General features: G+C 37.2%; 2 protein-coding genes across 5 annotated transcripts in view; one reads left to right on the top strand and one right to left on the bottom strand.

Moving 5' to 3' along the window:
- The first annotated feature begins 866 nt into the window (after positions 1 to 866).
- Positions 867 to 6,559, top strand: LOC117982541 (uncharacterized). The gene is made up of 7 exons (XM_069498544.1): positions 867 to 1,331; positions 1,964 to 2,162; positions 2,259 to 2,342; positions 2,762 to 2,918; positions 3,646 to 3,932; positions 4,397 to 4,533; positions 5,349 to 6,559. Exons 1-7 carry the CDS (start codon positions 1,176 to 1,178, stop codon positions 5,553 to 5,555), a joined length of 1,227 nt encoding a protein of 408 aa, XP_069354645.1. The 5' UTR covers positions 867 to 1,175; the 3' UTR covers positions 5,556 to 6,559.
- Pkcdelta (Protein kinase C delta) overlaps positions 6,377 to 13,835 on the bottom strand; it is a 29,736-nt gene continuing 22,277 nt past the window's right edge. For all 4 annotated transcript variants that reach the window (XM_034969083.2, XM_069498542.1, XM_034969082.2 and 1 more), the window contains 6 exons: positions 11,339 to 11,512; positions 10,026 to 10,180; positions 9,159 to 9,297; positions 8,540 to 8,728; positions 7,673 to 7,813; positions 6,377 to 6,998 (listed from right to left, as the gene is read on the bottom strand). In XM_034969083.2, the coding sequence (XP_034824974.1) occupies positions 6,849 to 6,998; positions 7,673 to 7,813; positions 8,540 to 8,728; positions 9,159 to 9,297; positions 10,026 to 10,180; positions 11,339 to 11,512 (948 nt within the window). In that variant the 3' untranslated portion in view covers positions 6,377 to 6,848. The remainder of the gene's footprint in view (positions 6,999 to 7,672; positions 7,814 to 8,539; positions 8,729 to 9,158; positions 9,298 to 10,025; positions 10,181 to 11,338; positions 11,513 to 13,835) is intronic.

The raw sequence follows: 13,835 nt of genomic DNA, 5'->3' as shown, positions 1-13,835 counted from the left end.
TCTCTCCAACCTACTTTTAATTGAGGCGATCCTTTTCCGTATGATTGCGAAGAAGCCGTCTACACAGTTATCCGCAAACATATGCTTTGTCCTTATCATCGTGCCCACTTTTTTTTGTTTGTCAAAATGTATTTGTACGTGAGTATTTGACAAGTGTAGAAGGAATGACATTTCACAAGTAAGAAAATCTGCTTGAGCGAGAGGGACTGAGGGGGCCACGCTAGTTGCATATCTGGACATATCTGTGCATGGCCATGTACTCTGTGGCCATGGCCAAGCAGGCGAAGCCACACATTACTTTATACTCGTTGATAGAGTAATAAAGATAGATTGAAGTACTGTGTAACCGCGTATGAGATAGCGGTAGCACGACGTAACGATGAATAGCATGACAATTTATTACAATGTTTGTTTTGCAATTAAAGTTGCATTCCTTGTATGTATTCTTGAAAAAAACCAGATACACGATAAGGGACAAAAAATAGGTTAGCTGCGTCTCTGTTTATCACATTAGTAACTTTATCTGTGCTCTCTGTTTAGTGTGAATGAGAAAGCAAACGTTCCTTCGTCTAGCTTTTGTACTCAGTCCACGGGCGGTACGAAGTTCGCTGGGTCAGCTAGCAGATAAAATAAAAAAAATCTGTGTTTCTGTTTTTTATTTTAAACATCAATATGTTCATCAAATTGTTTTATATGTTAAATTGCCTTTAGCGGCGCGAATCGTCTAGACTTCTTATTTTTATGAGACTCCACAATGGCACCTAATTGGCACCGACCCGAAAAAGTATTATTACTATACTATCTCTTGTATACATAATATATTCGGTAATAAAAATTATTTTTCGTCTCTTTAAACGTAGTGATTATTTGGTAGTGATTCAGATTTTTTCAGATTATATACTTTTAGACCTTAAAAGACTGATATCCAGGGCCGTAAAAAAAATATATATATATTTATGCATTTATGTATATACTTTTTTTAATAAGATTAAAATTCATAGTAAAAATGCGTGGCAAAAGCAAAGCAAGAAACAACAACAAGATAAAAATTATTGGACAGTAATTTGGACTAAACATTTACAAGTCAATTTTTAAAGTTTTACTGTTTGTTGAATGTTGAGTAAATTATGCAAGGAATACTCTAACGAGAGAGTAAGCGTAAACATAAAAATATTATGTCGCTGAATAAGGCTCACAAGTGCAAGTCCATTTGGGCATTCTGCCCAGCTGACGTCCTTCTCGTAGTGTTCAAACAATTAGACATAAAATCATTATTGAATTGTATGAATGTAAATATTTATTGGCGAAATATTGTTGTATACTATTGTGAGGTATGTATTATACCAGTATAGTAGGTACTTACCTAGTCTTTCTTAGTTATTAATTATTGGTCAAGATCATGATCATCATGATCAACACATCGCCGGCTCACTGCAGAGCACGGGTCTCCTCACAGAGTGGGAAGGCCATTTTTTGGCCATAGTCTACTCGCTGGCCATGTGCGGATTGGTAGACTATCTATAGGTACTATACTATTAACTAGATATTACCCACAAGTTCATCTGTGTTGATTGAGAATTGAGATTAAAAATTCCTATGGAAACTTCTATTTTCTGGGATAAAAGGAAGACTATGTCAGTTTCGAGATGCCAGCTAACTCTGCATCAAAATGATGTCCACGAGTTCATTTGTGTGGTGTGGAATTAGGTTTTAAAAATCATGTGGGAACTATTTGATTTGTATGGATAAAAAGTACCCTATATTCACATCTGGGATGCAAATTATCTTTATACCCAAATTTCTTCAAAGTTAATTAAAACGGATAGGCTGTGAAAAGATAACAAACAGGCTGAAACACTTGCATTTAGTATTTTCTTGCAAACTAATATTATTGGGTCTACGATTATCCATTGTTAGGTCAGTTCAGTCAGCAGGACATTCAGTGTTATTTTTATATTAACAGCATGCTAACCTATGGAGGGTAATGGTTCAAAATGCCATAGATGATGAAGGTGTTACATTCACAGAAAAGACTAACTTGGGATGGCGAGAGCAATTTCTTACTGCACAGCAATGGTTTTATGTTAGTAATAATATGAATGTGAATTTGCGACATTGCTACAAAGATAGTAGTAGTATTAAAAATATATATGTACATAAAGGTATGCTATTTGATGAGTAATGAGAATAAATTTATACCAACTCAATAAAACTTACCTACAAACTTATTCAAATAATTTGTGACATTTTTGTTTCAGATAATCTCATAGTAGTGACTAATATTGCTGTAACATACTTTAATATAGCTAATTTTGAAAATATAAAAGTAATAGACAAATCATGTAAGTGTTGGCTGTTAAACACCTAGTCATTATTTAAAATCCATACTAATATTATAAATGCGAAAGTGTGTCTGTCTGTCTGCTAGCCTTTCACAGCCCATCCCGTTCAACCGATTTTGACCAAATTTGGTACAGTGATAGCTTGCATCCCGGGGAAGGACATAAGCTAATTTTAATCCCGGAAAATCAAAGAGTTCCCACAGGATTTTCAAATCTTAAATCCACGCGGACTAAGTCGCGGGCATCAGCTAGTAGTAAATAGTCTTAAAATTGCTGCAGAGACCTGGGTTCGTAGTCCTAAAAAGACTTGTTTCATTTCTTACGCTTACTACAGTCTTGATGCTATTCCCATCTGTTCTATTTAAAATTTAAAAAATAATATAATATGTATTTGATATTTTACTTATATAAAATTATAGGTATCAGATATGAAGAAACATCATCAATGATTGTTGAACTGTCAATGGCATCGGAGGGAAAGGTACCTGTACTGACTCTCACCAATAAATTGTATACCAATTATGTTGACTCTGAAAAAGTGAAGAAAATTATATTGGAGGATATAGATTCATTTAAGTAAGTATTTTGCTCAAGCAAATTGTATAAGTTGTAGGTATAATGAGTAAAAGGAGTAAAGCAAAATGAAGACACCTCTTAAGAATAAACCTGACCACATTTCATACAAACATCTCCATACTCAAAGAACTGAAAATAAATCCATCCAGTAGTTTGAGCTGTGCTTTGATAGATCATTTAGTCAGTCAGTCGGTCACCTTTTCCTTTTATATATTTAGATGTATATATAATATACACTTTACCTCTATAGGTAGTTTCCAAATCTACTCATTCAGATGAGTACCTACCTAGATTTAGAGAAAGGAAATCAGCTGATTTCAAAAAATTCTTTTACTGATAAATAGCCACATTACATTATACCCGAGTGCTTTACGCTATAAATAAGTATCGCTGACGAAGTCGCTGGCAAAAGTTAGTGTGCCAATAAAGAGGTGTCAGAAAGAATTAGAATTTCCAAATGTTAATTTGAAATCCATACTAATATTATAAATGCGAAAGTGTGTCTGTTTGTCTGTCTCTCTGTCTGTCTGCTAGCTGTTAGCTGCTTCAACCGATTTAGACGAAATTTGATACTGAGATAGCTTGCATCCCGGGGAAGGACATAGGCTAATTTTTATCCTGAAAAATCAAAGAGTTGCCACGGGATTTTAAAAAACTTAAATCCACGCGGGCATCATCTAGTGTCAGCTATATTGTGGAGTATAGTTTATGTTTGTATATTTTTCAGAGTCCATTTGGATTCTTGCTACGAATATAGCAATAAAGTTCTGTGGATGCACACAGCCAAAGAAATTGGTTGGGAAACCAAGGCTATGGCAAAATATCACGGAATCCATCCATTTTGTAGTTTACATATTTTCAAGAAAAATGTGTATATTCTATTAAAAAGTGGTACCGTCTTAATTCTTGATACGGAATGCAAAATGCTTGTCAATGTCTTTCATTTTAATATACCGAAACTGTATCAGAAATGGAAGCCATGTATATTTCATCCGTACAGTTTACTACTTGCAGGTAAAATATTTTTTAATATAAATACTAGCATATGTTCACGACTTCATCCGCGTGGACTACACAAATTTCAAACCCCCTATACCCCCTTTAGGGGTTGAATTTTCAAAAATCCTTTCCTAATGGATGTCTTGTTGTATTTAATTCTGATATTCTGATCTAGTAGTTTGAGCTGTGCGTTGATAGATCAGTCAGTCAGTCAGTTTTAGTAGTTAGATTTATGAGCTAGCTTTTTCTGCGACTTCGTCCGTGTGGATTAAGTAGGTTTTTTTTAAAAATGTGGTTAAAGAATTTTATTCTCAAAAGAAATCAGATATACAAATGAGAAATTATTGTAACAAACTTAAGCTAATTTTATCTTTCGGCACAGCGCGGTGGCAAGCAACAACACGATCGTAAAATACCTTCCCTTATCTCCCAAGTTTGTAATAGGATTTGTTTTTAAATGTGTAATTGTTTTTTTTAAGCTCCAAAGTCAGACTTTGGTCAATACGTTGCAGTTCACGAACGCAAGCATAATCACTCTGTAACAACCGCTCGATATGGGGTCACATGTATTTTACAACATGGATATATGTTGATCCTAGGGTTTGTAGATGGAAAGGTAAGTAATATTTTTTACTTGTTGATGCCCGCGACTGCCCGTGTGGATTTAGGTTTTTAAAAGTCCGTGGGAACTTTTTGATTTTCTGGTATAAAAACTTGACCCATTCTGGAAGTAAGCATATCTCTGTACCTTTCATATAAATCGGTTAAACAAAGTTTTCTCGTGTGCATGTTAAGCGTGCTGATTATAACGGGGACATGCGAGCAAGGATACTTAAATAAGAGAAAATTGTAGTTTAATTGTGAATTTTGACTTACTCGAAAAATATCTAAAACCAAATATCTTTTTATCAAAGTGCTAACTGGACCGGACGTTCCTAGTGTTTTCAAAGTTTCATTGGTTTTAGTTAAGTAAACAAATTCTACATACTAACAATGTTTTTTAGGGTTCCATACCTCAAAAGGAAAAAAGGATCCCTTATAGGATCGCTTCATTGTCTGTCTGTCCGTCAGTCGTGTCTGTCAAGAAAACCTATAGGGTACTTCCCGTTGACCTAGAATCATGAAAGTTGGCAGGTTAGTAGGTCTTATAAAGGTCTTATAGCACAAGTAAAGAAAAAATCCGAAAACTGTGTATTTGTGGTTACATTAAAAAAAATTAAAATGTGTTTCAATTTTCAAAGTAAGATAACTATACCAAGTGGAGTATCATATGAAAGGGCTTTAACTGTATATTCTAAAATTTTTGTTTATTTTTATGCATAGAAAGTTTTTAATTTATCGTGTAAAATGTCGAAAAAAATTACCCGAGTCGAAAAAAATAACCCTCGCTGCAGGAGTCTGACTCGCACTTGACCGGTTTTTTGTTTACAGATTAATATTTATCTTACTATAAAATTTATGGAACCATCCGAGGCAGACCTTCCTGAACTAAGGCTGAATTTAAAAGATTACTTGTGCAAAACCAACCAATCAGAATCAAGCCTTAGTATAACTTCACTTGACATATACGAAGACATTACAGGACATCATCTGTTTGTGTCAACGACGTTCAATGTATATGAACTTTTGTTATTATGACAAAAAATCTACGGTATCAGCGATCTCATGTGTGTGATATTGTAATTAACTAAGTAATTAATAAGTTGAATCTATACCAAATCATAGTACAGTAGCTGGCAAGAAATATTGTACATGGACCTTTAGAAAGAGTTCGCAGAGCGTTGTCTCTGACGTTGAGACCGACTATACGTTCACATAGGTATGAGTGACAGAGATAACATTCATGGAGATAACGCTCTACGAAGCCGAAAATATGTAAAGGTCGATGTACAATATTTCCTGCCGGATACCTACTGTAGGTTTAGAGCCAATATATTTTGTACGTTTTTTTTAATTTTAATATATATTTTCAATCCTACTTATCTGTAATCTGTTGATAATTTGCTTAGCAACCTTGTTATTTGTTAAAAATATATAATATCTTTTGAGCAATAACAACGTTGAGCTACGTAACTACGTAACTTATCGACAGATTACAGATAAACTGATTCATTTTATCAATTTCGGTCGTTAGATCATGTATAGTCCGCGACAGGTTGAGACGGCAATTGGGCTATGAGGCGGGGGGATGCCCTGCACACCCGCGCTTGCCAGCACCGGGTTAGCGTGGAGGCTATGCCGGTGTGCAGAGCGTTCCGTTCTCGATTGCTATCTCGACCTGTCGCGTACAAAACAGAATTTTTCACAGACAGCTTATTTTCAGTATGGTATGTAATGTATGTATCGGTAAAACAAACTTTCTATAGCTATTCTAACAACTTTATAGCTCTGAAAATGGTTGTGACACAATATTTATGCCTAATAGCCGTAGGTAGGTAGTTATATTGAAAAAAAACACATAACCTTTGGGTTTACACATTTATTTTCTACAGAAAAGATACATCTGAGTAAAACCATTTCGATGTCTGTTTCCATCATTATTAGATACATCATAAATATTAAATAAACACTAATAATATTATATTTTCGCTTACGATCATAGTGTGTACCAGACACAATATACACTGTATAATTTATTGATATGTACGAGTTTTATTACATTCATTTTGGGCATTAAGTAAAGTCATTATTTGTCGAATTTAAACAAGTTGTGCCCTTGAAATATCCTAAATTCTCTAAAAATTGATTGATTAACAATCAATCCACTTTGCAGCTTTGTTACAAAGTCTAGCGGTAGTTCGCGAACAGCGACACAAAACCAAATCCGACCTGTCTTCTGTCATTTCGTACAACGTACAATATTTCATCCTGACCGTACGCCACGGTGTCAATTATAGATCCAAACCAATATGAATGATTTTGAGGTGTATTTTAGCGGTCAGTAGCATTCGGATTTGTATAGGAAAACCCTCTGAAGGGTTCCTGGTCCATAGAGCGAAGGACTTGTGGTTCGACTGCAGTGAGGCGCGGCCGCTCGCCGGTGAACGCTCGGTCGAAGTACTGCGTGTCCATTGGATGCCTCTGTAACAATAATATGTACCTAAGTTCAACGTTTTGCTTAGGATCATTTATATTGATTAGGTATCTACCAGAATTCTAACAAGATGATTATTGAAAATAAATCAGTATAGGTAATAATTATAATAGCAACTAGGTATGACTAATAATAATAGCCAGCGCGTGCCGTGCCAGACCTTCGTTATTTTATAAAGGCTGCTCTGCGTATTGTTGTAAGACTTTTTACACCTTTATTATCTGTTATCTGCCAGTCACCATGATCCAAACAAGCGTTCCTCCCAGTGTTGAGAACAATAGGCAGAAAAAAAAATTAGGCTTTTATAAAATAACGAAGGTCTGGCACGCACTGGCTCTTAGTCCATTAGAGGAAATTCATGTAAGGAATTCTTAATAGGTATTTGATTTGTCAAGGATGCTTCATAATCATAATATCTGCGCGGACAAGACTCCGAAGAAAAATTCAGCGTGCGTAGGTACCTACTACTAAGTACGCACTGAGTTCCGTTAGCTTTCGTGGTTCTAGGTACGTATATGAAGAACAAATATTTAAAATCTTCAGATCTAGCGGGTGAGGGCAAAGACGTGGCCATAATATGACGTCTCGCGCGACGCGTTCACGGCCCATGCGTAATTAAGGTTAGAATAGTCAGAAACTGCTAAAACCTTTTCACACTCACCACACGAGGTTTGAATGGCGCCTCTAGCTCCCTTCTCTCCAGTCTATCCCAGTGAATTTGCTCAAAGAACTTCTGATCTCTGATGTCGCCGTGCATACACTCTGGCCCGCCCAGTCGCGTCTTGGCATCTTTATCCAGCAGCTGAAAGTATTATCTCAATAAACATCTGAAAATTAAAAATTAAACTAACCGATTTCCTGCTCATAAAACTCTGTCAATGTCAGCCAATTACTCGTCACAATCAAATCAACGAGCCCAAACACGGCACCGGGACATGAGCCGTAAGGTCATGCTCGCTGTCCTGGTAGCATCAGGTCATGGTTACCATAATTATCATCTTACTACTCGCCCTCTAACCCTAACTTACTACAATTGAATAAGTATGTCTGAAATCACTTCACCGGCTTAGAAAAGATCTGATAATCCTTAAACGGCTGAACAAATCATTAAATGTAGGCATCTCTCTGGAATAAATATACCTACCTAATGCCAGATATCCCGCTTTTAGCGGGTGCTATTTTTTTAGGGTTTCATATCTCAAGGGAAATAATAGGGTGCCGTTATTCACCCTTTACGTAACTCTATAGGATCACTTCGTTGTCTGTAGCGTCTTTCAAGACCCGTCGAGGAAATCAAAACCTATACGGTACTTCCCGTTGACCTAGTATCATGTTATGTCTTAGGTATAGCAAGCTTATAGCACAAGTAAAGGGAAAAAATCGAAAGCCGTGAATAATTACACTTAAATTAAAAAAATACGATTTGTACGATGGTACGAAGCCGTTCGTGTGCGAGTCCGACTCGCACTTGATAGGTTTTTAGCTACAAATCTAGTCGCAGAAATCCTAACATTTACCACTTACTTACCCTAGTTAATATGCTCAAAGACTCCGGCGACAGGAAGCGCGGGTAAGACGGCATCTCATTGCAGATGGACCAGAATAGCTCGTCTTCGTCACAGCCGCTGAACGGACTCTGGCCGATTAGCATTTCATACAACAGCACACCGAACGACCACCAGTCCACGGTTTGGTTGTATTTCAGACCTTTGATTATCTGTAAATTGAAAACGTTAAACAAAGTGAGATTTTTGTGCTCGCTTTACCTACGGTCTAAAACACCTAAAATTTAGGTACCTACATCTTTTATCGAAATGTTTTTTTTATCAATCTTAATAGGGAGACACAGCCAGCGCTTGCCAGATTTTCGTTATTTTATAAACTCTGAAAGCTTCTCTTCGTATTGTCCCCAACACTGGGAGGAACGTTTGTTTGGATCATGGTGGCTTTGGGTGGCATTCAAACGTGAGCAGGCACCCTTACTGCCGTGAGTGCCGCCCATGAACATCCGCTTGCATTAGGCAGGCGCCACTTTTAAATATTAAGACTTCTTAACTTTAAAGGGCCTCTTTAATAATAAGATGTTCTTTAAGGTTCTGTGGCAAGTTTTACTGATGGTCATTGTACGTACTAAATAATAACCTTACCTCAGGAGCCATATAGTCTGGAGTGCCACAGAAAGTATCCGCCGTCTTGTCCAGGTATATCTGCAACTTGCACATGCCGAAGTCTGCTATCCGCACGTGGCCGTCAAAGTCCAGCAGAATGTTGTCCAGTTTCAAATCCCTTTAAAATTATTTGCGAAATAGTCTAAATGTCCGTTTACTTTATAGTAGCTACCTACCCATATTGAGGTAGGTACCTACGCGATGGCAACGGAATACGAATCTAAGAGACTGGTAGGTATAATATTATGGTAGGAATCAGGGTGGAATTATCGTCACTCCCCAGAATTGCTTTCTATAGATGTCTATACAAGAGTGCGCGATTATTGGATTTAGGTATGGTTCCTATCTCGAGTCTCGTGTCGCAGTCTTGGCTGTCATAATGTCATCATATTAGGTATAGGTAGACTCCGATTTTTGGCCCTTAAATTGGTAGGAAGGTATATCCGGACGGAACAGAAAAAAAAATCGATTCAGATTTGATTCTAATATCATGTGACATCACCAAAAAAAACAGGTCGGGTTGATATTTTTTTATTACAATACCAGTAAGCCCTTGACTGCGATCTCGCCTGGTGGTAAGTGATGATGCAGTCTAAATGGAAGCGGGCTAAATTAGAAGGGATATGGCAGCTTTATAAAACACATACCCCTTTATCGCGATAGGGCGGTAACTAGCTGCGGCCGAAGTTTACTCAGACCAGACCTCAGGTATTAGAAATTATAAACTCCCAAATTGCCCGTACTAGGAATGGAACCCGGGTCCCGAGACCTCCCACTTTTAAGGCCACAGCGCTCAATTTAAATCAGTTAAAAAAATCCTCAGGTATAATAAATAATTAGGTATACCTGTATACAATTCCTCTTTTGTGAAGGAATTTGAGCCCGGACACTATTTCGGCGGCGTAGAACCTCGCCCTCACTTCCGGGAATCGTCCACTCTGCTGGATGTGGAACATCAAGTCACCGCCGTTCAAGTACTCCATCACGAAGAACAGGTGAGACTGAAAACAAACGGTATTTATTATTTACTAGCTGATACCCGCGACTTCGTACGCGTGGATTTAGGTTTTTAAAAATCCCGTGGGAACTCCCTGGTAATGATTCTTTTTGAAATGTTCTGAATACTAATAAAACCCGCATTGAATTGCACTAAAGGTGCGTACCAATTTTTTTTCCGGAATCAAACCTGTTACTAAGTTATAGGGAAGAAATGAAAATTTGATATTATTAAAAGAAGAAATGAGATATTATAGTGAGCGCGATCGATTTGCTGTTTCGTGTTGAGGAGTTCCGTCCTCTATTTTCGAAACTGTTCATGAAAATTACATGGCACAAACATGATAGTATAAACTTTGTATAAAAAAAAGAATTCAGTATGAAAATCGGTTTAAATTTGACGGAGTTATGGGAGTAAAATCGGTAAAAAATTTGATCCCGTATCCCGAAGAATCCTTAATTTTTTTCGGGATAAAAACTACCGTATATGTTAACCCGGACTATCGGCTACTACTGTATTAAATTTCATCAAAATCCGTTCAGTAATTTGCCGCCTGAAGAGGGCACAGACAGACAAAAATTCCAAAAAAAATTGTTTTGTGTTCTATATCGATAATGTTTCCCCCTATTCAAAATACATATATATAATTATTAATTAAATAGATATTTTTCAAAAATCCCTCGTACGGTGAAGTCTTAACCACTATCCTATTATGATTGTAATTTTATTTTATTATTGTATATACCTACATTTATTCTAACTCTATTCTGTTAAAATAGTTTAATTATAATTTTAAGTAATCTCTTTTGGCCTTCTGTTATACCTAGATTTAAATTTAAATAATAATTATGTATTTACGCAGTTGATTACTTTCAAATAAACAAAATAAAAAATATCATCCCATAGGCAGGGTTGGAATACTTTGACCAATTTAGCAACGGTTCGTTTTCCTACACTGCTGAAATTCCGTACCTATATTGCCTTTCTAATGTTTGGTTTGGAAAGTCGACGTTGAAACCAACCAACCGATGTGCCCCCAAACCGTTCATTATAAAGGCAATAATGTGAAAATGGTTTTAAATTGGCTTTTTAGCGTAGTAGCATACACCGGGTTTCCGCTAGTTCTTAATATCAGTCAGCGGCTGAAAGATAGGCAACTTACATCGGTCTGGAAAGTTGCAAACAAATGACAGAGGTAAGGGTGGTTGGTGCCGAGCGCGAGGACCTTCCTCTCGATGAGAGTGCACTCAACGTCATCGTCTTCCAATACGACGTCTTTTTTCAGGCATTTCACGGCGTAGTAGTATTCTGTATCTCGGAGCTCTGCTAACATTACCTGTAATTTAATGATAACTGATAAGCATAGTATTTTAAATGTAATAATTACATATGGTGGTCAACAAAACAGAAATTTATCTCAAATGAAAGTTTAAGAAGTGGCCGTCGTGGTAGACTATAGCCAAATGGAGATCGTGCGGTGGGTTGTTGATGTGATGATGATAAGCCTAAATTCATAAGAATAAATTTGACTAGTGTCACACACCACAAGTGTTAGTCTAGAATCTATAGTCCGCGTCAGGTTGAGATGGCAATCGGGGTATGAGGCGGGGGGACGACCCGCACACCCGCACGTCGCCCGTGCTCACCTGCAGCGGGTTAGCGCGGGGGCTGTGTGGGTGTGCGGGGCGTTCCCTCCCCGAATAGTAATTATAGGTGTATTGGTCATTAGAACATGATGGCCTCTTTTGTGAAATATGATTACAGTTTTGATTTATTTAGCAGGAAATATTATGTACTTTGTCAAATGTGCGATGTTTTCGTAATTTTCGTTTTAATCGAAATAAATGGGAGCTTTCTCCGTATTTCTGGCTCGGCGTCAAAGGCATTTGGGCCAAGCATCGAGATACTGGGAACACGTTTATGTCGTGTTGAGAAACTCGGCAGTTATGTCTTATTAGATAAAGGAACTGGTCTGATTTTAATAAATAATTAGCTAAACACAGTTAGGTACATTGTTTAGCTGTCTAAATACATAAAGACTCCCTGCTGTCTACGTGAGGATTGTCCACTAGAAAGACTAATAGCTTTTAGTAATGCGATCAATTTAAATTAAAAGGCCAATTAAACCAATTTAAAAGCCAGTTCACCTCCTCCCTGGCGCAGTGGTAAGCACTGTGGTCTTATTAGTGGGATGTCTTAGGTTCGATTCCTGGCAGGGGTACGGAATTTTATAATTTCTAAATGTCTGGTCTGGTTCCATTCTACCGGCAAAGCCGTGCAGTGCAGTCAAGCGATTTAGCCTTCTAGATTTAGTTTCTGAATTTAAAAAAAAGAAGAAAAATAACACAGCATCACGTCTTATGCTCCTACCACAGTAACTGACGACAGTTATGAAACTTGTAACAAAACCACGAGGCTTCACCTACACTGGCAGGCGTCAAATGTAGGCTATGAAACGACTAGGTATGTGACAGAGCCGTCCGTCGGCAGCATGACAAAGTGTTTTAAATATCCTAATAAGTCTTATTAACGTCACCCCTGGTGCTTAAATACCCATGGAATTAGGAAGTACATTACAAATTGTTACTTCCTGCATCCATGCAAATACCTCTAACATTTTTGACAGATGTCGATTCAGGATCAAACCGAGAGCTCTCTCACTCTAGTTCACTCTGATCCTACCGTCTTGTTAAGACTATTTAGCACGCCTACCAAGTCATCCCACCATATAAAATCTCTTTCCTTTATTTCCTTAAAATAGAATTGTGCAAATAGTAGTTATTTTTAATAAGTTATGGTTAATCTATTGTATTCACGAGGCCGATGACACGTGGCGTGCGACGTTTTAAATGTGAGTAGTGATGTCGACACCAGAAATAGCCCGACTAGAGTTGTAATACTTGCAGGGCAGGTAAAGGAGACAGCGAGTGGCAAGATGCCATTATGTTCTGCCAGCTTACGCTCCATATGGATTAATCACATTTATCACGACTTTTGCACGTCACAAGTAACGTGGTCGATTGGAACTACTACGTAGAAAAATAAATCATATCATTAGTAGGTACTGTGCTGATATAAATTATAGAGATTTGAGTAGATAGGTACCTTACGTAAGACCTTAACGATCTGGAATTTTATTAGATTTTTAGTGACTTCCAAAAAGGACGAGATTTTTAATTCGACGCAATTTTTACGAATTAGTTATCTACGCAGCAGCTTATCAAAGGCTTACCGACTTAAACACAAAAGTTATGCACGGCAATACCGTAGTGTTCTGGTACGATGACGTGTAGAAATCAAAGGGGTAGTATTTGTTTAAATAAAAACTGCCATACCCCTTCTAAGTCCGCTTCCGTCTCTCTGCATTCTTATCACCAGCTATAAGGTCGCAGTCAAGGAATAACTTGTAATCTAATAAAATTAAATAAATATTATTGCACGATCAGTGTTCACTATTACTACCTAAGTGACGGACATACAGAGATGATTTCCTTTTCCTTTTATCTTTTGAGTTCGGAACACGAAAAATAGTTGAAAAGTAAATAATTGTTATAAAAATGTATTATTGATGTGCCCCACTGACACTGTTCTTAATCAGGTTCATCGTACTCAAACATTTGATATAAATATAATAATTTGACATTTCCTGCAACCGAGAC

The sequence above is a fragment of the Maniola hyperantus genome, chromosome 5 (assembly GCF_902806685.2).
Source record: "Maniola hyperantus chromosome 5, iAphHyp1.2, whole genome shotgun sequence".
NCBI lineage: Eukaryota > Metazoa > Arthropoda > Insecta > Lepidoptera > Nymphalidae > Maniola > Maniola hyperantus.
The sequence above is the reverse complement of the archived record's forward strand: the minus strand, read 5'-3'. Positions and strand labels throughout refer to the sequence as shown.